Source organism: Mustela nigripes, chromosome 16, assembly GCF_022355385.1.
Source record: "Mustela nigripes isolate SB6536 chromosome 16, MUSNIG.SB6536, whole genome shotgun sequence".
Classification (NCBI taxonomy): Eukaryota; Metazoa; Chordata; class Mammalia; order Carnivora; family Mustelidae; genus Mustela; species Mustela nigripes.
The window spans coordinates 54,364,032-54,386,950 of record NC_081572.1 but is presented as its reverse complement, the minus strand read 5'-3'; the positions used below and the strand labels follow the sequence as shown (position 1 = coordinate 54,386,950).

Below are 22,919 nucleotides of genomic sequence, written 5' to 3'. Positions count from 1 at the left end.
TAAGAGTTGTACTTACATGTACTTACTTTCATGACCGTTGGCCTGAGGACAGTTCTTCAAGCTGCCGGTGAGGTTCTCTGCATTAGGCCCTAAGACAGGGAAAATTTTGAACCCTCAGTTTCAATTACACATGCCTGGGGAAAGAAGTCTTAAGTCTTTTGCGAGTGGGAGTGTTATGACTGACTTACCGAACTTTTTGAATGACTGAGTCATGGGGCCACAGAGGACAAAGCCATTCCTGCCCTAGGATCTTCTGAAAGCTTGGTAAGGATAGCCTTCCACTCTGATTGGGAGCGTCAGGCTTCGCTCAGCATCCTCTGCAAATTAGGTTTATTTAAGGGTCCATTTTGCATGACAGTGGAATAACCAGGGATTGATGGTTACGTTTCTGGGCTAGGGTCAGAGAAATTGGGAGCTGGGAGAAACACCCCTCAGAGTCTGGTCCACAGATGATCAGAATCGGCATGACAGAGCAAATCCGGGATGCAGGAGTAAAGCGTTAGGAAGAGTGGCTTCTGGCCGCAGCTCAGGCCAGTGTCCTGGAATGGAGCAGTATGACAGAGGCAGGCTGTGGACAGAGGGAGCGATAAGCCTTCAGGACCTGACTGCATGTCCTTCACCTGACCTTGCCTGTGGCATAAACCATGCACCCATACTAGACTTCCAGCTTCCCTGCTGTGTCCTAATAAACCGTGTCCAGGTTGACTCTTGAAGGTCTGCTTGTGTCTGTCTGTGGGCTTGTTGGCAGGGAGAGTAGAAAAGAATGAAGATGAGAGGGACTCTGAGGGGATGCAGTTGATGCCCCTAAAGATGGAAGACTGGGATTGGTACTTAGAGTGGGGATCCCGGAGCCAAGGCCTGTGGAATGGATGGCGGGCAGGTCGGTGGGGATGCGAAGGTGTCGTGTTGAGCTTTTCACTGTTGATATTTACGGATGAGCTTTCAGTCTTCTGCTTGAGAAGTTATCTCTGTTAAATCGGAGAGACAGCTTGGCTGTCTGAGGTTAGGTGCTTAGGTCAGCCTGAGTTATCGACCTCAAGGGTTTCAAGTGTTTTCCCTTTCTTGCTCTTGGGCCTAATTGGTCTTATTCCTTCAACCCTCAGGGTGTTTTCTCTATTCTTCCAGCTCTCCTGTTGCATTGATTTGAGTGCCCCGGATCGATCCTAGGCTGGTAACCTGATCTTGATTCCTGCATTCCTGCCTCTCCCGTGGTATTTGGATCTTGCCTTCTGCATCCTTTGGGAGTCGAGACCTAGGTCAACCCTCCTGCCTGGTGGGACCCCAGAGCCCCCTCTTCCTGCCCCCATCAGCAGCCCCCTGCTCCGTCCTTGTCGGAGCAGTGTGGGGGCTTCCGTCTGCTCATTGGGGAGTGGGGAGGCCTCCCTGATCCGGGCAGAGCTGCACGTGCGGGAGCGCGGGGTTCAGCAGAGGACAGCTTGCTCATTTGCCCTGTTGCTACAGACACCTTGCCCTTTCTACCAGAAGTTCCGTTACTCACTAATTCTGGTGGGAGCTGTGAACCTCATTGGACGAAGTTCATTTTAGTCTTTAAACATTGTTCTTGCCCACTGCTCTGAAAGCACTAGAATGAGAGTTGGCAGGAGTGGCCTTAAATGGGAGAAGCTCCTTTCTGAGAGTATGGAGTGCTTAGGCAATGTCGTTGAGTTTTAGACGGTGCAGTGCTAGTGCTGGTATTCCAGATCGCTTGTGGGTGCAGAGGTCATGGCTGTGTGGTTTTAAGTTGAAGCTTGATTCCAGTGCCTTCTGCTCTTACTTGACTGGCTGGATCATGTGGCTTCATTAAGAAATCCATGCTGGGTGGAGCCATGCTCTTGGGCTCTTCTTAAGGTTGCTTGAATGTTGCAGTGTTGCAGATGAAGTGTGAAGTGGAGGCCTTCCCAGAGAGGGCAGATCCAAAGGACACAGTGGTGCTGTCCTCCTATCAGCCTTGGTTTTGAACTCAGGTGCCTCGTGTAGTCAGGTTTGAAACTCTTTTTTTTTTTTTTTTTAAAGATTTTATTTATTTATTTGACAGAGATCACAAGTAGGCAGAGAGGCAGGCAGAGAGAGAGAGAGAGACCCAGGACCCTGAGATCAGGACCTGAGCTGAAGGCAGCGGCTCAACCCATTGAGCCACCCAGGCGCCCAGGTTTGGAACTCTTTGTATGCACAAGTTTCTTTTGCTCCTCGGAATTTTTACACCATGGCTTCTTTCGGTTAACAGAATTGTGGAGAGACCCTAATAAATAATAGAGACAAAATAGTACTTTTTTTGGCCGGGATAGGAGATGGGAACCCCCTCTTGCTCATACTGGAAGCTCTTGGGACATGAACTCAGAGGAAAGCTCTGGGATCTCTGGCTCAGCCTATGTAGTGAGTAATTTGGAGAAAAACCTTATCACATTTCACTGTGAAGGAGGATCATCTGACCCCTTTCCGATATGCCTTCTGCACATCTTCTGTCCTTTTTGTTATTGTGGTCTTATGGCCATGCCTTGGAAATTGGTTAAACATCAGATTTCCTCTCTCATATCTCACTTTAGTGTCATGGGTACCAAAGTAATGATCTGTCGTATATGATTTTTAGGCCTTGCAAAATCTTAGTGCTGAGAATGTACCCTTTGTAGGTAGATGCTATAATTAGTAAAGAGGAAGAAGATGATACCGTCTTTTTTTTTTTTTTTTAAGATTTTATTTATTTATTTGACAGAGAGAGATCACAAGTAGGCAAAGAGGCAGGCAGAGAGTTGTTGGGGGAAGCAGGCTCCCCGCCGAGCAGAGAGCCCGACTCAGGGCTCGATCCAAGGACTCTGAGATCATGACCTGAGCCGAAGGCAGAGGCTTAACCCACTGAGCCACCCAGGCACCCCGATGATACCATCTTTAATCAAGACACATGTAACTTGTCCCATTAGCTTTGCCTCAGGCGGTTCTGCCCGTGATATGATAAATACCCCATATATTTTGGGAACTGATCTCCCCATTTCTTGGGGGATGGGTAACAGAGCCTGTGTAGAACTAGGCATTAATTAGGTCTCAGTATCCGCAGTGAGGAGAATAGGGGGTATTATTGTTAATTAATTAATTTGATTAAGATACAATTGAGAGTTCATTAAATTGATTCTAAAGACCTGGGGTGATTTTGCAATTAAACATTAGTATTCTTTCTTCCTACTTTAGTAGAAACACGTTTTCATAATTTAAAACAATTGCTTTAGCAGACACTTACATTGGTTAGTCTTAGAGAGGAAAGCCAATTTTGCATCTACAGTCAGCATTCCTAATACTTGGCTTTTTAAACTGTTTTAGCTAATGCTGTTCTCTGTTTTGATCTCGTTAGTGAGGGCATTTGAGGCAGAGAGAGTGGGCATTTCTGAACGCGATCTCATTAGAAGACTCTAGCGGCTGAGCCATGAACCTCTGTAGCAGGGGCTATGGCGTCTCTGTTTTGAACTTAGGAGCACAAGAATGCCCGAGGTTTTCTGCAGCCCCAGGAAGGGGGTCACAGCACACGGATATGCTGCAGTGGCTTCTGGGGTTTTCCACCTTTGCATTAGAACTGACTTCTGGACATTTCTGCCAGGAAAGCAACGTTTCCGTAAGGATCCACTGGGGCACTTGGGGATCTGATGCGAGATCCTTGCTCTCCTGTCCCCCATATCACTGATTTAGGTTGGCCTGAAGTCACCTACTCACTGGCAGTGGGCTTCCCTTCATATTTTATTCACAGACACCAACCTTAGGAGTGTTCTTTAGCAAGGGATGCTTAAGGAACAGAGTGCTTTCCTGGCTTGGCAGGGTTGGGTTTGTAGATAACAGGAACAGGACACATTTTCAAAATGTCATTGTCACAACTGTTTCAATTAAGATAATCCTTGTTCTTTTCATCTTTTGACTTGGTTTTTTAAGAGATTTATTTGTTTTAGAGGAGGGAGGGACAGAGAGAGAGGGAAAGAGAGACTCTCAGACTGCCCACTGAGCTTGGAGCCTGATGCGGGGCTTGATCCCATGACCCTGAGACTGTGACCTGAGGTGAAATCAAGAGTTGGACACTAAACCAATGAGCCACCCGGGTGCCCCCTCATCATTTGATCTTAAATGAAATGGTTGCTATGGAGAGGCTTTCCACCTAAGACCCCATGCGATCTGTTTGCCCATGAACCCGTTCTAGGATTTCTGCATGGGTGATATTTATCAACGTCCACTTGGTAGAACCCAGGGAGCTTTAGGTTTTATTCTTGTCCTGGGAATGGTGGTTCTAGCTGTCATACCACTCTGGCAAGACGTTTGGCAATTACTTGAAGCACAGAATCCTGATGTTTCGGTAACCTTTGATGACGATGGATGCTTACACTTAGGGATGAGCCCCAGTTGTGGACGTGAGTTTTAGCTACATGCCAGTGATTGCAGACCCCACACCGCTCTGCTGAAGAGGATATACCTTCCGTGCTCCAGTTTGGGTGGGTGGCAAGTTGAAAAGGACACCTTGCCATGCTGAGGGTCAAAATCCTAATAGCTGGCATCATTTTATCGGATGTCAAATTGTCTTAATCAATGCCTAGATAGTCTTTAAAGCCACGCATTGATTTCTGGTAAGGTGATCGAACCCATCACCTTGCTGGACCTCGTATCCAAGTCTGAATTCTCATCGGCGAACCCACTTCTCTTTTCACTTTGGGTACTTGGACCTTGTTCGTAAGGTACCCTGAGTAGCTGAAGCTGACCATGCATGGCGAGCCTGTGGAGTCACCGACTGCGCTCTCACGACCTTGCTATGCTGCACTCTGGACCCTCCTCTGAGCCCCACACAAACCTGACATGAACTGGTGAGAATTTAGAGACCTCGTCTGCTGGGACTAGCAGGCATGCCCTTTCACTTTAATTCCTTCTGTTCCCCCACATCTCATCCCCCGACATACTTTCTCCATTTCAAAACAAAAACAAAACAAGAATATCAGTTCAAATTAGTAGATATTTTTTCAAGTTTCTTTGACTATGTTGCTGTTTTCAAGTCTGCCTCTCTCAAGTTTGTTCCTGGACACCTCGGTTCTTCCTTAGTTCTTCCTCTGACTTCCTGTCTGTTTGCAGATGACTTGCATCTTTCTTGCCTGGAATGATCCGATCCTGGGATCTGACATCTGTCACACACATTGTGGCGCTGCTGTTTTTAACCAAGAGCTTCTATGACTTGTCATCAGTCTCGCCTTATTCTGAGTCTTTCGAGCATATGAGGAGCTCTTTCCCCCTTCTCTGAGCAGGAATGAGATCACATAACCCAGAGGGCCTTCCCCACACCCACATTGTCCAAGAGATAGAGCTGGCCATCTGTCTGACCTTTTCTTAGAGCTTGAGTTGGTAGGAAGAAGAGCTCTGGGTTACCGGGGAGGGTCAGAAGTTCTCACGCCAGGGCCCGGGCAGAGACAGACTGGGTCATTTCAAGGCAAGCCCTAGTGCTTTGGTATATCCCTGGCCTCTCTAGCAACTAAGAAATCTTTGGGAACTCTGACACGGAGATGTGAGGGTGAACTTGGAGTCAGCAGGAGTGGTAAGACTAGCAGCTGGGTATTGAGTTAGCACCTAAGCAAAATGCTCCTTGCTTCTGAGGACCTGCCTCCCTGGGCCTATCTTCTTTTGCTTCCTCTACAGCTTGTCCCTTAGCCATTGTGTTGTGAGCCTTTCTTCCTTTTCTCTTTGCCACAGTTGGGCCGTCCTGGCCTTATCCCATAATAGCAATTGGGTCATCGTGACATTCTTTCCTTTTATCGGTTCTCTCTGTTTCTTCTGACCCCTGAAAATCCATTTAGGAAAGGAAGAGAAACAAACAGTAAATGGTTTCTTTGATAGTGTCTGCTGCTCTTCCCATCCTAGTCCTTCAGTGAATGTAGTTTTAATAGTTCCCATAATCCCTTTCCATTAGAACAGTGGGTCTTAATCTACTGGAAAGTTCTTCCTACTTATGTTAGCTTTATCCCCAGCCATTCATTCCTGATGGGCAGGTTGGCAGGGTTTAGAGATAATGTGCAAGCCTCATCTAAGTGTGAAGGTCCCAGTATATTCAGCGGCTACCGAGAACTACGCCACATTTAAATATGGCTCATTATCAGTGAAGGGGTATTTATGCTTTCAATTTAAATTGTTAAACATTGAGGCATTCCAAATGAAGGCCAAGTATAAGCTGCCAGCATTTAAATTTACCAATGACTTCCAGATGCCACATTGTGCAGAGAGAAGGAAAGCAACCTTTTAGCCACTTCTTGGTAAATCCGTTTGCGTGATTTGGACCATTCTCAGAGTGGATGTTGTTGTGTTTTGTGCACAAGGTAGGACAGGGCAAGAGGACAATTTCTAACTTAAATTTTTTAGGTTACCCATGGAACCTGTTAACTTCCTGTCACTACAGCTTAATCAGTATGGAATTCGAGCATCGGAGTTTATGGCTCCAGCCAATGGCATGAGTTGGGTTGGCTATTCTAGAGAAGGGAAGCTCTGTGGACTTCTACATTTTTTAAATTTTCAAGACTTTTTAATTTCTTTCTCTTTCTTTCTTTCTTTCTTTTTGAAAGAGAGATAGCAAATGGGAGGTGGGAGTGGCAGAGGGTAAGGGAGAAGGAATCTTAGGCAGGTTCCACACCCAGTGTGAAGCCCGACACAGGGCTCTATCTCATGACTCCGAGATCATGACTGGAGCTGAAACCAGGAGTCGGATGCTCAACACATGGAACTACCCAGCCCCTCTTGGGCTTTTAATTTCAATTTTTACACATGGATAAGAGCCATGTGTAACTCTAACAGTCGTGAAAACAGAGAATTGAGTATTCAGTTTATCCTTTTTCTGTGTCTCTGGAGGACTTCATTGGAATCATTGTGATGTTGCTGATCTGTAGCTACATGCTGTTTTTGCTGGTGTTTTCCTGCTGCTTATTTGGAATATGAAACAACCTTGAACACAAATTTGGACAACAATTTTAAAAACAACTTTTTTTTTTTTTAGCTTCAAGTATATTGATTTCTTCACTATGGAAAACAGCTTCTAATATAGGGTGGTAATTCTTGTTTTGATTTTAGGTATTTTCTCTATATTTTGTTCCAAATAAAGTAAATCTTGTGCTAATTTGAAAATACTTTATTACTGGAAAAGCAATGTGGATTGATTTTCAAAAAGTATAATTTGTCCTGAGAGCATGTAAGTTGGAGTTAGATTAATGAAGGAGTGACAAGTAAAAGAGCTCAGTAGTTCCACGGTGAAAAAATTAGTGAATTTAATGGGTTCTGATATTTGGTTAAAAGTGAAACTTTTAAAAAAACTGATGGTTCTTGAGATGATTTTCTTAAATATTTTGTGGTCTTACGTGTGCTTTCCAACCCCATTCCTTATGAGGAAAAAAAAATGGTTTTCCAAACTCAATTAGTCTTATTTAACTTTTAAATTTATGATATAAATAAAAGGTTCCTGTGATTCAAGACATTTACCAATACATTGCTTTCTGAACATTCTAATTGTGAGAGATTTTTTAGATATAATTCGTGTCACCTTTGTGCTTCCATTTTCCATTCTCATCCCTCTTAAGGAAAGTTCTTTTTCCCTCTTTAATTTGAAGATCTAATTGGCTTTATGATACGAGTCTGAGTCAGGTAGCATCTCATCTGGCAAGGAGAGGGGAGTTCCAAGGACAGTGTCAGAAAGGGAAGGGAAGTGTGTCTTGTTCATGTGTTCCAACTTGGGGGATTATTCTTAATATTAGAGAGTCCTGGCTCTCCTTATTTCCAGTGGTAGAAATCTTACCCACGTGCGTCGTTTTGTTCCATTAGAGAAGCGTTTCTAGTCGTGAGTCTTACTATTACGAATTCTCTCATTTGAGTCATTGATGATTATGTATTCTCCAACTTGAACATTTATTGACTTAATTGAGTTAAAATAACAAATTTGAAGCAACCACTATTGTAGCTGTGTGCTTGTGGCTAATCCCCTTTTTGAGTCCTTTAAGGCCTTTTGAGTCAGTTTGTTTCATTAAGTACTCACATAGAGTACATGTTGCAGTATAACCCTAAAACTTCTGTATAATGGAGAGTTAGCTCTGCTTTCTCATCCCCAAATGATTCTGACTCCGTACCACCAGCACTTCTTCTACCCACTGCCTGTCCCTTGGACCAGATGTTCAGAGAGCACGAAGAGATGATGATCTCTTGACCGGTATCCAAGAGTGGAATCCGTTTCCTGGTAGACCATCCAGCAGCCCCGTGCTCTGTTTTGTACTACTAGTGGCATTAAAGAATAGTTTACAGCTGAACAGATTTTACTGCTGTGTTGACGAGCTCAAAGGTTTGAGCTGTGCCAGGAACCCTGTACATTCCTGTTCATGCTAATCTGGCCCAGGACTGAGAAGTAGATGCCAGTCCGATGCTGGGACTTCAGTCGGGCCTCCAGTCCATGTAGTAGCACGCGCCCTTTCTGGAGCTCCTGCAGTACATAGAAATTGTCCTTAAGAGTCAGTTACCGATGGTAACAATTGAGGTTTTGGCTGTAATATGCTTTCCAGTAGTTGAAATATGAGCATTTGTACAAGCGGAAGTTTAGAAAACCATATAACCAGTTTGGGGAAACAAATTAGGAAAGAGGATATCTTTTATACTAGTGCCCTGTGGCATGTGAGTGTTAGTATATTTATACATACCCCTCTATCTGTACAAGTGAAAATAGAAAAAAAAAAGTTTTAAACCTTTTAATAGTGAGAATTCTTTGGTTGGTGGAAATCTTCCTCAGAGGATCATTGCCTTTTTCTTCCCCATTTCTCTGTAGTTACCAGCTCTCTGTCTTTTAAATGTAGGTATATGAGATTGTTAAGTTTTTATTAAAAAATTGCCTTCCCAAACTAGTATTTTCACAGCTATCCTTTCAGTGTTATTGTTTTAAAAACAGGAATACATGTAATTAAGATGTTTACCAAAATTATTGATGTCATGGTTTTGAACTAATAACAAATTACATCTCTGGGCTATTTTGACTTACAAAAAATATACTTTTTGAGCAGACGTTATCCTGATGTTGATTTAAAAGAAAGATAACTAATCTCCTAGCTCTGAAAATATAGAAATGAGACAAAGAAGGCAATTTTTCTTAATTTTAAAAGTATTAGTCTTACTTTGTCATTATTTTTTGTTCTTATTTATTTATTTATTATTTCTTGTTTGTCTGGGTATTGATATTCAGTGTTAAAGTCTTAAATCAGTGTATACAAGAGGATGCTAGTTAGTAAATTTTATTTGATATGAAGTACTATAGCTAGCACTCTATAAATTTTAAATAGCAAAATTAAATGTGTTTGTGTTTGGAATATATGGAATTCCTCATTTAGTGGGGAGAGAGGAAGATGAAAGAACCTGCTTCTGTTCCTTCTGCAACTGCTTATTGTCATGTTACATGGAATACATCTTTTGTATCTCTCTGTGCCTCTGGCTTCTCTTCTGTAAAATGGGCTCAAGAATTTAATTGACTGCCTTCATCCCTTTCAAGAACATTGAGGACAGATACCTTGAAGTCTTTGGAAGACAAAATGCCACCTTATGTATTTTTTGATATACTAACTTGCCTTGTAAGTATGTACTATATGTCGTACACAGTGGTGCGGTGTGACATTGTGAACTTTTTTTATGAGAAAAAAGTTGTCTGCATGCCTTCATGTGAAACTATAACTTCATTATTCATGTTTTACGTTTTCTGAACTTGATTCTTCCTGTCTCTCTCTCGTGCAGCGGGAACTGTCCCTCTGAACGTCTCCGTGTACCCTGCTGTTCCCGGGTGGGCAGTGGGCGGTGGGGGCACTGGTTTTGGAGGCAGTCTTTTAGAAGTGTGCTGAGAAGTTGTGCAGGTGGGTTAGGGATATGGCCCAGGTCTACCGTGTACAGAGAAGAGGGCCTCATCGGGGTAGGAACAGACAGACAGACAGCCTTCTGCCTCCTCATTTGTAGGTTTTCTTTCATATGTTCCTACTGCGCTCCTTTCTGACCCAGTGGGTAGGGAGTCAGGTAGAACATTTTGTTCTTAACCTGTAGACAGTGTGGTGGAGGGGAGAATTCCAGCGTAGGATCTGGGAGGCTGGGAATGTCGTCTGTGTGCTGCACCTACACTGACCCTATGGTGACCTGTTCTGGATCGTTTTGCATCTCTAACGAATGAGGATGCTAGGGGGTAAGGCTGCCAGGGAGTGAGAAGGCCCTTTCTTGCTTTGAATACCTAGACGCCATACAATCAAGGTATCTGTGAAGCTCATTATGCAAATGAAAACTGTTTAAGTACAGCTCCTAATGCTTTTCTTTGTATTTGCATGTGAGGGTTAGTTTTCACTGCCTACACACTTTGTTACATAACTTCCTACGTCATCCCTGGATGCTTGTGGTTAAAAAGCCCTGTGTCCTTTAAAGAATTCCCAAGTGCTATTTTGTTTTAAAAAAAAAAAAAAAAAAATCCCAAGTGCTATTTTGTTTTTCTGTTATAAAAATTGTTCTTGTAAAGTCTAAGGAAGATGATAATTTTTATGTCTGGTTAGTATTCATGATGTTTGCTTAGAACTTTTCAGTCTTGTGGTGGTAGTGGTTTCTCTCAGGTTTCTAAAGTTGTTTTATGTTTTTGTGACATCTTTTGTCATTCTTTTCCAGAGAATTCGGTCAACAGTGGATGAAAAAGAACAAAAACAACTTCTTATGGATTTGGATGTAGTAATGCGGAGTAGTGATTGCCCGTACATTGTTCAGTTTTATGGTGCACTCTTCAGAGAGGTAGGAATAAATAATTTGGGGGGTTTAGCTGATGAATAAATATCTAATTGGAATAAATAAGAGGATGGGAGGCTTAGATTCTGATCTCCAGTTAATTGCCATACATCAGCAATAAGCTGATTCCTCAGTAATTTAGCATATAATTCATGAAAATATACATGTTCATTTCTAGCATTCATTGTTCCTTAGTTAAGGGGTGGATCTCGTACTTTTTAAATACATATTTATGGCTGTTCCTTTCTTATAGTTTCTGTTCTTTTTTTTTTTTTTTAATAAACTAATTTTTTATTTTGACAGAGAGATCACAAGTAGGCAGAGAGGCAGGCAGAGAGAGAGGGGGAAGCAGGCTCCCCGCCAAGCAGAGAGCCCGATGTGGGGCTCCATCTCAGGACCCTGAGATCATGACCATAGCCAAAGGCAGAGGCTTAACCCACTGAGCAACCCAGGCGCCCCATAGTTTCTGTTCTTTAAGAACCTGACAAATGAGCTGACTTCTGGATGTTAACCCTTTGCCATAGGTTGGCCTTGCTCTCTCAGCTCTGAACTCCCTCAGTGTTGCCCCCACCACCCTTTTAAAAACTTATTTATTTCTGCCATCAGCTGTATCTGCATTTAATGTAAGCATTTACTCTCCCTCAGTACAGCCCATGAGGAAATTCACAAGTATAGTAGACATTCTCTTAGCCAATCTTCTTATCCAGATTTTGCTGTAGAAACTGTGTGGTCGGGGCACCTGGGTGGTTCAGTTGGTTAAATGTTTGCCTTTGGCTCAGGTCGTGAGCTCAGGGTCCTGGGATCAAGCCCCACTTGGGGCTCCCTGCTCAGCCGGGAGTCTGCTTCTCCCTCTCCTCCCTGCTCCTGCCCCCTCTCTTGCTATCTCTCTCAAATAAGTAAGTAAATAATATTAAAAAGAAAGAAAGAAAGAAAGAAAGAAACTGCGTGGTCTTGGGGTCATGTGTCTTCTTTTTGGCCTCTGGTTATTCTGTGTCCTGACATAGCTTGTCCCTTCTGCCTCCAGCTGTCAAACCCACGTCCTCTCTTCCAGTCATCCCACTGCCTGAAGCAGGGAAGGGAGTTAGGGCAGCGGGCGGAGCTGGTGCTGGGCCTGAATCAGACACTTTATGGTGTCAGGACAGTCCTGGTACACTTGGGATAGTTAGGTCAGAAGGATTTCAGCTAAATGAACCCTGAAGCACTTTTAATGCTCTTTATAAAATACCATTCTCATTGTGAAAATGGTAGGATTGTGCTGGTGGGGTCCTCGCGAGCTGGTGAGAGCCCTTCTCCCTTCTTTTTGGGACTGGATCACCAGGTGTGTATGTATGTAGCTTTGGGGGTTTTGTTGTAGTTACTGACTTAAAAAATACTGTGTTGTAAGATAGGACTGGCTGTCACACTGACTAGAAATCTATGAAGTATTGTCATTGGAGACGACGTTTGAGATTAGTCAACGAATTTACTGCTCAGTCCCTATGTTTTCATTAATTTGTTTTTCTGTATTCTTAATGGGTGACTCTAGTAGGTAGAGGCATCCATTGCTTTGCTGAGTCACTAATTAATTAATGTTAATTCTAGACTCCTATAGTTTCTTCCTACTCTGTCCTTGTACTTTTATGACTCGAATATCTGTGTCTGTGATCAGGTACACCTGATTTGTGAACCTCAACACTGCAGTACCTGTAGTGAGCTGGGACAGTAGACAGTCATGTATTGAGGGAACCCTGGACCTCATAGTCCCTAATTCCGTGCTGTTTGTAACATCACACATCTGGAACTTTCTTCGTGTTGCACAGAGATCTTGCCATCTCCTCCTCCCTTCTTCCCCCAAACCATGAGTTTAGTCTTTATAATCACTCAGTCCTCTGGCTGTTTCACTCTTCGGATCTTATGCAGAGCTGTAGTGGCTTCGGGCCTGGACTAGACTTTCCGCTCTTCTAGAGTTTCAGCCAGCTTTTCCAGCGTTGTAGTCCCTGCCTCTCGCGGGGGTTTCCCTCCATAGAGTGTGGATGCGCAGCCTGTTTCTCAGGGGCATTGTTTCATCATCCCTTTAAGCAACATTTAGACGTATGGCCCTGGCCCACACAGTGTAGAAGTCTGATTTCATGAAAAGAAGGCAGAGTAAGTGATCTGCAGGATGCAAAGTGTTGGAAACAACGCAGCAAGCTTGGAGTCGCATCTCCTCATCGTTCCTTATGAGAAGCTGGGCAAAGCGCAGTGTAACTGACTCAGGGAGGTCGAAGCGAGTTGAGATAGGCCACCGTCAGCAAAAACATCTGTTGGGTGTTCCGTAGTCGTCTTACAAGTTCTGTTTGTAACAGCCTCAGGACATTCGGGGGCCTCATCCCCCTTCTCCAGAGAGGAGGCAGAGGTTCGATGGGAATCACACAGCCAGTAAGTGGCGGAGATGGGACTTCAGGGACAAAAGTCTCACCGTTCTTTCTGTTACAGAACAAGTGGTCTGGGGATGAGAAACTTTCAGCTTCATTAAAAAAAAAAAAATCTACTTTTTAACATTGCTACAGTTCTTGAGTGTGATCAGATGAAGGCTGTGGAACTATACAGTTAAGTTGTATAAAGTCACAAAATGCTCAGATAGGCTGAACATGAACCCCCCACACCCGTGCCCCAAGAGTAATATGTCCTTTCTGAATTTTAAAAAAAAAAAAAAATGAGTTTAGAAGCTAAAAGTGTACCTTTAAAGAAGAATGCACAGGCAGAGTGTGTTTCCTGTGGTTACAAAGGTTAAAAATACTAAACAAATTTAATAAGGGTCTAGAGAAACATTTTTCTTTTGAGGTTGATCACTTCAAAAGATCTTTTTGGTGACCTGACCTTCAGTTCTAATAATAAACCTACGATTCTGGGTTTATGAAAGGAAAGAGCAGAAGTGAGCGTATGCAGTCTGGAATTCTTAACCACCGCTGTGAGGAGGACAAATGGCCTTTAATGCCTGTCACTGTGAGGAACCTTCCAGAACATTTCACTTTGTAATTTGTATGCCCATAAGACATCAGTTTGTGGTTTGGTTCAGTCAGCTGTCACTCAAGGACTTGTGGGATGTTTGTTTTCTTCTTCTGGCTGCTCCTCTCGGGATTAGTCTTTCCATTGGGTGATAATCGAGCCAATGCAGGTTTCATAGCTTTCCTCAGAGCAGTGATTGAATCATACTTAATACCGAGTCTGGAAGCTGGTTTTTTTGCCATTGTGTCCAGCCCTTTACACTTCTTTCTGCAATGGAACTGAACTCAAGTTAAAAAGTCCAAAGTACAACTTGGATTTGACATAGAGAAATTACTACGACACCTAACTGCACAGGTTTCTAAACTCCTGGTCAGACTTTGTGGACAGGAAAACAAAGATCTTGACCATAAACATATCTTCTAGCCTGTAACTGGCACCAGCGTCTGCCCCTTCCATTTATCTTACCAACACTGCAACCTAGAATCACTTAAAAACATGTCCTTCAGTATGTACATTTTCAGAATTTAAAAGCACGAAACCCTTACTTCAAGTATCTTTTGAGCCTGGAGAAATTCTAGTGAGGGAAATGCTATTCTGAGTAACTTCTGGTTATAGAAGATCGTTGGATTGTATGAAAGGCATTGATAATTAGCTGACTTGAGTGCTCTCCTCCCTTTCTATCCCTGATCCTGCTCATGTTCTTTCCTTTCCTTCCCCCTTGCACGGTCTTATGGAGGTGAAATCAACATACGACAAAATGCACATATTTAGAGCGTACAGTTTCAGGTGTGTGAAATCAACATACAACAAAATGCACATATTTAGAGCATACAGTTTCAGATGTGTGAACAAGCGTGTACACCTGTGGGACTATTGCTGTAAGCAGGATGTGGACCTTTCCACCACTCACACGTTTCCTTGTGCCCTGCAAGTCATACACACTTCCCTTCTGCTGCTGCTGGGCTGCTTTCTGCCGCTAGAGATGAATGTGCATTTTCTAGAATTTCATGTAAATGGAATCCTACAGTATGTATGTTTTTTCTTCCTTACTCTGCGTGATGGATGTGGCGGGTGTCAGCAGCTTGGTCACTTACACTGCTGAGCTGTGGAAGCAGTACTCCGTGGTGGGGGTATGCTGGAGGTGGGTTTCTCCCTCACAGGCTAAGGGACTTTCAGAGGTCTCTGTTCTGTTATCTGGTACAAATAACGCTGCTGTAAGTGTAAATGCAAGTCTGTGGCGGATGTGTTCTCTCAGTTCCCTCAGGTACATACCTGGGAGTGGGATGGCTGCCTCACCTGGTAGGTAAATGTTTAACATTGTGAAACTTGTTTTCCAAAGTAGTTGTACTGTCTTCAACCTTCACCAGTAATGTAAGAGACTTCTCTTGCTTCCACACTATCCCAACACTTGGGATGGTCTTTTTAATTTTTAGCCATTGTAATTAGTGTACCCTGGAATTTAATTTTTAAGATAAAAAAAAATTGTTTTAAAGATTTTATTTATTTGAGACTGTGCACGTGCATGAGCCGTGGTTGGGGGGGCAGACTCCCCGCTCAGAGGGGAGCCTGACGTGGGGCTCCATCCCAGAACCCTGGGATCATGACCTGAGCTGAAGGCAGACCCTTAACTGACTGAGCCACCCAGGTGCCCCAAGGTTGATTTATCTGAGAGCGAGCAAACATGTACACTCATATGATAGATAGTAAGCAGTGGGGGCGGGGAGGGGCAGGGTAGAAGGAGAGAGAAAGAAGATGTTTCCTGCTCAGCGAGGAGCCCCACAAGGGGCTTGATTCCAGGACTCTGAGATCATGACCTGAGTCCACATCAAGAGTTGGCTGCTTGTCCCTGGGCCACGCAGGCACCAATACATTTGTGTTTCTTTAATGGCTAGTGTTGTTGAAAGCTTTTCATGGGCTTGTTTGCTAACCATATGTCTTGTCTGATGAAGTTCCTCTTCCAACCTTTGTCCATTTTTTTTTAAAAACTTATTTTTTTGTTTGTTCCTGAGTTTTGGGAATTTTTATTTTTTAATTTTTATTATTTATATTCCTAAAGATTTGTTTATTTGAGAGAGACAGCCCATGCACAGGGGCAAAGGGGTGGAGGGAGAGGGAGGGAGAGTCTCCAGTAGACTCTGCTCAGCAAGGAGCCCGACGTGGGGTTTGATCTCACAACCCTGAGATCATGACTAGAGCCAAAACCAAGAGTCAGACATTTAACTGACTGAACCCCTTGAGAGTTTAAAAAAAAAAAATCTATTCTGGATATAGGTTTATTATCAGATGTCTGACCTGTGCCTTATCCATTATACTCTTTTTTTTTTTTTAAATTTTATTTATTTATTTGTCAGAGAGAACAAGAGGGCGAGCGAGCACCGGCAGACAGAGAGGCAGAGAGGCAGGCAGAGGCAGAGGGAGAAGCAGGCTCCCTGCCGAGCAAGGAGCCCGATGTGGGACTCGATCCTAGGACACCAGGATCATGACCCGAGCCTGAAGGCAGACACTTAACCAACTGAGCCACCCAGGCGTCCCATCCATTATACTCTTAACAGCACCCCCCCCCCTTTTTTTTTTTTTTGGAAAATGAAGGTTCATAATGCTATTGTAGGCAAATTTGTTAGTTTGTTTTTTTAAATGTGTTCTTGGTGTTGTATCTAAGGAATCTTTCCTTAACTCACAGTCGGATTTTCTCTTACGTTTTCTTATAGCAGTTTTATAAATTCAGGTATCACACTTATATTTATCATCCATTTGGAGTTAATTTTTATGTGGTGGAAGGTATGGATTGATGTTTACTTTTGTCCTGTGGGTATCCTTTGCACTTGCGTCAGAAGTCGGTTGTCCCATGTGTAGGTCTGTTTCTGGACTGTCTGGTCTCTTCCATTGACCTGTTTGTTCTTCTTTGTAACAGTTCCAAACTGTCGTGACCTTCCGCTAGTCTTAACATCAGGTAGTGCTGGTTTTTAAACTTGATTCCTTTTAAAGTTGTTTTGGCTCTTTAAGGTTTTTTTTCTCTTTCTTTTGTTTTGTTTTCTTTGTTTTGTTTTCACACTGAACCTAATGCAGGACTTGAACTCACAACTGTGAGATCAAGCCGTGACCTGAGATTAAGAGTTGGATGCTTAACTGACTGAGCCACCCATGTGCCCCTGTTTTTCCAATTCTGTATGAATTTTGGAATATGCTTGTCAGTTTCGACAAAACATAGTCCCTGGGATTTGGGTTGGGCTTAGGCTGAATCTGGAGGACATTGGAAGAGTATCGGTATTTTTTTTGCTTGATTCATTAACATTTCTTTAATCTTTCTCAGCAATATTTTATAGCTTTCACTGTATAGGACTTTCACTTTTTTTTGGTTGAATTTATCCATAAGTTTTTAAATATTTTTGGTGCTTTAATAAATGATATTTTAAAGAAATTTGTCTCCTTGTGTTTTGTGACTAATATAAATACAAATTGATTTTTTTTAATCTTATGTACTGTAACCTTGCTAAACTCCCTTCTGAGTTCTGGTAGCTTTTTGTAGATTCCATCAAATTGTAGATTATCATGTTGTCTGTGAGTCAAGAGAGTTCACGTCCTCTTTCAGTTTGGGTTCCATTTATTTATGTCTTGCCTTATTGTGCTGGCTGGGTCTTCTAGTCCTCAGGTACTGTGACAGTGCCCATCCTTGTCTTATTTCTGATCTTAGGGAGAAAGAATTCAGGCTTTTACTGGGAAGGACGATGTTAGCTATAGGATTTTCATGAATGTTCTTTATCAGATTGAAGAAATGCCCTTCTATTTCTAATTTGCTGAGATTATTTTTCTTTTTTTAATCAGGAATAGATGTTAGATTTTTTTCTCAGTCTTCTTCCACATCTTTAAGGTGATTATATGATGTTAAAGAAACTCTTTTTTTCATATTATAAGTTATACATACTGCTTTTCTTATGTTAAACCAACCTTGCATTTCTGGGATCAATCCACGTGATTATGATGTATTACCTTTTTAATATATTGTTGGATTAAATGTGCTAAAATTTTATTTAGAATTTCCTTAAAAATTTTAAAAAATTACTTATTTATTTTAAGTAGGCTCCATACCTAATGTAGGGCTTGAACTCAGGACTCTGTGTTCAAGAGTTGTGCACTCTACCGACTATGGCAGCCAGACACCCCTATTAGGAAGTTTTCTATCTGTTCTTGAGAGATACTGAGCTGTAGTTTCCTTACGATGTTTTTGTTTGGCTTTCGTATCAGTGCCTGGACAGAATGAGTTGGAAAATACTCCCTCATTTGCATTTTCTGAGAGACTTTATGCAGAATTGGTATTATTCCTTCTGTAAATGTTTGGTAGAATTCACCAATGAAGCCATTTCAATTTGGAGTTTTCTTTGTGGGGAGATTTTTAACTACAAACTCAGTTTCTTTCAAAGATAGAGTTCTATTCAAGTTACGTTGCTTTTGGAGTGAAATTTGGTAGTTTGTTTCTCTGAAGAAATTTGTCCCTTTCCTCTGAATGGTTAAATTAATTGGCAATTTAATAGGTAATTTGCATCTTTTCTATTTTTTCCTGGTGAGTCTGGCTAGAGATTTTTCAGTTTTTTATCTTTCAGTGAGGCAGCTTTCAGTTGCATTAATTTTCTGTATTGTTTTTGTTTAAAAGGTTTTTCATTCTGATCACTCTTTCCAGTTTTCTGTGTATTTTGTTTAATTTGCTCATCTTTTTCTACCTTCTTAAAATAGTTTTTGCTTCTTTAAAATTGTGTAATATTTCAAACTTGCAGACTCTTCTAGGGGAATTACAGTGTTCCCAACACCTCCAATGAGCACGTTGTTATATTTCCTCTTTAAATCATAGATACAATGGAAGCCCCCATCCTACACCCCCTTTCGCTTTACAGATCTAAACTCTACCTTGAAGCAAGTATCTCCTTCAACTGCTTCATTTAGGCTTTCGACATACATATCTTTCCTGAAATAACACTTAGTATTGCTTTCTGTATTCTTAAAGTTTACATAAATGAAATTATCCTGCATCTATATCCCATAGCATTTTTAATTCAGCAGAGTTTTCAAGATTCATCCATAGAAATGTAGATCGTTAATATATAGATTAGATTAATTTATTGTTTTATTTTATTGGTTGATGTTTTAAAGTAGGCTCTCTGCCCTGTGGACACACGACAGGACCCCAAGATCAAGAGTTGCCTGCTCTGCTGACCGTGCGGCCAGGCGCCCCGATCTGGTTCATTTATCTTAACTGCTGGGCAGTATTCGCTAATTAAATACAACTTCTTTAATGTTTCTTTAATAATCCTAATATAGGTTCTTTCTCATTTTTTGCAGTTATAAAGTATAAAAATAACCTTCTTTTTGCATTTCTCCTTGGGACGTAGGTTGCAGATTCTATATAGCCTGTCTCCAGAAATAAGGATGTTAGGTTACATGGTATGAACTGTTTCCAACTGCGTATCGTCCTTTTCCTCCTCAGTGTTGTGCTAACTTCTGTTCCTACCCGCAAGAGTGAGGGTTTGTTTCCACATCAGGAATCGTATTCAGGTGTCGGCACTGAAAGCTGGCAGTGGCTGACTGAGTTTGTGGTTGACGTTGTGAAGGTTGTCCTGTGGTCCAGGCTGGCTTGTGGAGTTCAGCTGTGATGTCCACCCAAAGGAAGGGAAGAGGCAAGAACCCAAAAGGCTGCTTTGGAATCGACAGCCAATTGTGCTGACATCTTGTTGGCCAGCCTTCTCTGCGCAGGAGACGGGGACACAGAGTTTCAGTTGGGCGCCGTGTATGGAACACAGAGGGGGTGGTTTGCTGGACAAGCCATAAACGTTTACTGACACAGATCTCATTGCTAACATTTGGTATTATTATATGTTTCATTTTTGGCAGTCAGGTGAGTTTGAAGTGGTACCTCACTTTTCAAATGACATTTCCCTAATTACTGGCCAGGAACAGAATTCTTTACATGTGTGTTCAGGTCTTCTTTTCTGTGAATTGCCAATCAAATCGATATCCCTTTTCCTTTATTCTGTTAAGTTTTGTCTTTGCCTGATTGATTTAGCATAGTGCTTTAGTATTCAAGGTATCAATTCTTTGTTTATACCCAAATAGATACTTTTGTCTTATCTTTGAACTTCTGGTGCGGTATCCTTTGTTGTACAGAAATATCCATTATAAGGGGGTTCAGTTCAGCAGATCTTACCCTTTGTAATGTGTCCTTTTCATGTGTGATTTGGAGAAGGAATTTGTCCCCTACCCTGAAGTCCTGAAGAACTCTTATAAAAAGGTTTTTAACTTTTGCTTTTCAAAAAATCCATTTGGGAATTTTTTTTTTTTTTTAAATTTTTATTTGTGAATGATCTGAGGTAATGACCTAATTTAACTTTTCTCTGTCTGGAAGGCCTCTGGTCCCAGCAACAGTCATTACATATTCCATGCTTTTGCAACTGTTATGCTACATCTGCCGCCCTTCAAATCTCCACATGCACATGAACTTTTGAATCTGTTCTGTTGTATTTTTTACTCCCCCCTGCATCATACCTCTGCCTCTTATTGTGAAAGCTCTTTAAAAAGACTTTGTCTGGTAGACAAGGCTTCCTTCTTTAAAAAATTGTCTTGGCTATTCTTGACTCTGCTTTAATTTTTAAAAAATATTTAATAAACTTATTTGAGTGAGAGCGTATGTGGATGCTTGTGGGGTGCGGCAGAGGGAGCAGGAGGGAGAGAATCCCAAGCAGATTCCACACTGACTGTGCAGCCCGATGCCAGCCTCTATCCCAGGACTCTGAGATCATGACCTAAGCTGAACCCAAGAGTCGGACACCCCACTGACTAAGCCACCCAGGTGCCCTGGCTCTACTTTCCTATATAAGTTTTAGGATCAGCTTGTCCAGGTGCATAATAGTTTTGATTAGAATCTACTTGAGTTCTTAAGCTAATTTAAGGGAATCTGACATTTTCATGATCTCGAGTCTTTGCATTCATCATGTGCTTTGCCTCTCTGTGATCACTCGTTATGTCTTTAGTCACATCTTACACGCTTTCTCATATAAATGTTTTGCTGCCTTTGTTAAGTACATTTCTAGGTGCTTTATAGTTTTTCTTTGTATTGTGAGTGGTGTCTTTTTGAACAGTTTACTTTTTAGGAGTGCTTCCTGTTGGCGTATAAGCATGCCTTTGTTTTTATCTGGTTCTTGTCTCGAGGAACACTTGATCTTAGTGGGTTCAGTGTTTTATCATTTCCACCTTTCTTTCCAGTAAATCCATATTTGGTGATTCCTCCTTTTGCATTTCAGTCGGTGGGTATCCCGTCTTGTGCTTGACCATGGAAGTAAGGTTGCTGTCACTGCTTTTTGAGGCAGCTCAGACCATCCACCCCCTGCCCCTTTTTTTACATGCAGCTCATTGCTGCTGCTACCTATTCTCTGTTATGGCCAAAAGGAACCGCCAGAAGAAATAAGAAGGTCACATCAGGTCCTGTGCCTTATCAACCACAAAGATCTCTCTGGGGCTGATTGCGGCTTTGTTCCCCGCCCTCCCTACCCCCAGTTCCAGTTTATTTCCCACCTTTATTTCCCCCGTTCTCCGTCTCTCTCCCTTGGCCGCCTTCCTGGTTTTCCATCCTTCTCCCTTCTCCCCCTCATTTTCTTAACGGTCATTTTTCATACCTACCAGACACTTTATTTTGTACTTTATGTATGTTAAGTCATTTGATTTTTGTTCTGATCTGTTAAGGAAGGTAGGGCAACCCTGTTTCCAAGATGAGGAACGGAGGAGGCCCAAGCTTATGTAAGTGGGAGAACCTGGATGGTAAGTGAGGCCTCTTAGACCCTCATGTCAGTGATCTTTCCACATCACTATTCTCCTGGAGTTAAGGTCCTTCCTTAGTGTTTTTCTAAGTAGATGAGTTAAGTGCGCTGCCTTTTGCTCTTATAAAAAAAAAAATTCTAATACACCTGTGAAGATGGTGTCTTTAAATTGGAATAAATTCAAGTGTTTGTTACGGGCGAAGTGTGTTACTCAGTCTTTTATGAGGGTCCGTCTGCTAGGGCACTCAAAAGAAAGAGCTGTAGAGAGAGAAGAAGGACTTTAAGTGAAGAAAATAGACGTTCCCCGTGGCAGATATGTTTTACATGTAAGCATTGTGTGGAGCCACGTAGCTACACGTGTGCGTCAGCAGGCGTCTGTCCCCAGGGCACAGCGCTGTCACTCGTCTCCGTGTTGAGCCCGGCATGACCGCTAGTGTTGTTCCAGCAAGCCTCCGTCCTTCAGCGGGCCTTCATCTCCCGCACAGTCAGTCCAGGTGGGAGATGAGCGGTCAGACATCTCCGAGGATGCTGCCGGACCCATCCGTTAGTAACACATGCACACTCGTTTGAGACCATTCCCGTCATCGTCCCGATAGCTGTCTTTTTGCTCGTGAGGCCCACTGTGGCCCTTGTTCATGTGTTCACATCCTTTCAGAGAGTCAGAACCGTGGTGTCTGCCTGTGTGCTGTGTGTTCTGCACACCTGTTGCGAACCATGTAGTTTTCCACGGAACGTCATATTAGATAATCCCTTTAATGGTGCGCCGTTCCCTCTTGTGAGATCATCCAGTGCTTTTGAGTTTTCTTTGTTTTTTTCTTTTTGGAATTTATGGACTGTTTGTTTAATTAGATTTCTAGTCGGATGACTCTATCAGAGGGGATAGATACTTCTCTTTCTCTTGTTTTATTGTCACATTGCCTTCTGCCTGATCTAAAGCACACGAGGATGCTGCCTGTAGTCTTTGGATGATTCAGTTAAATTATAGCCAGCATTCGTTCATCTGGGGAGTGTTTATGGAGGCCCCGTGCTGGCAGATTGTGTTACTTAGGTGAGGGAGATGGAGGAAAAACATTAGCAAATAACTTACATTTTCTATTAGAAGATTTCAGCGAAGAGCAGGGTGAGGGGGTGCTGGAAGTTGGCGTGACCTGCATTTTAAAGGTCAGCCGTGGAGAAGGCGCCATGTATACAAGAATATGAGGCATTGGTGTTGCTCTGTGTGTTTTTTTCCTTCCTTTTCTTTTTTTTTTTTTTTTGACTAATTTTACAAGCTTATATAGAAAGTCTAGATTACTGTAATCTACTTTCTTTGTTAATGACAGCAGTTTCCCACATTTTCTATGTTTCTATTTAATTATGGCCACATTTGATTACTTTTATAAATGC

At 42.3% G+C, this 22,919-nt stretch overlaps 1 protein-coding gene across 3 annotated transcripts in view; it reads left to right on the top strand.

The window, feature by feature from the left end:
- Positions 1–22,919, top strand: part of MAP2K4 (mitogen-activated protein kinase kinase 4) — a 132,312-nt gene that overhangs the window by 71,513 nt on the left and 37,880 nt on the right. For all 3 annotated transcript variants that reach the window (XM_059378487.1, XM_059378488.1, XM_059378486.1), the window contains one exon: positions 10,654–10,773. In XM_059378487.1, coding sequence (XP_059234470.1) covers positions 10,654–10,773 — 120 coding nt within the window. The remainder of the gene's footprint in view (positions 1–10,653; positions 10,774–22,919) is intronic.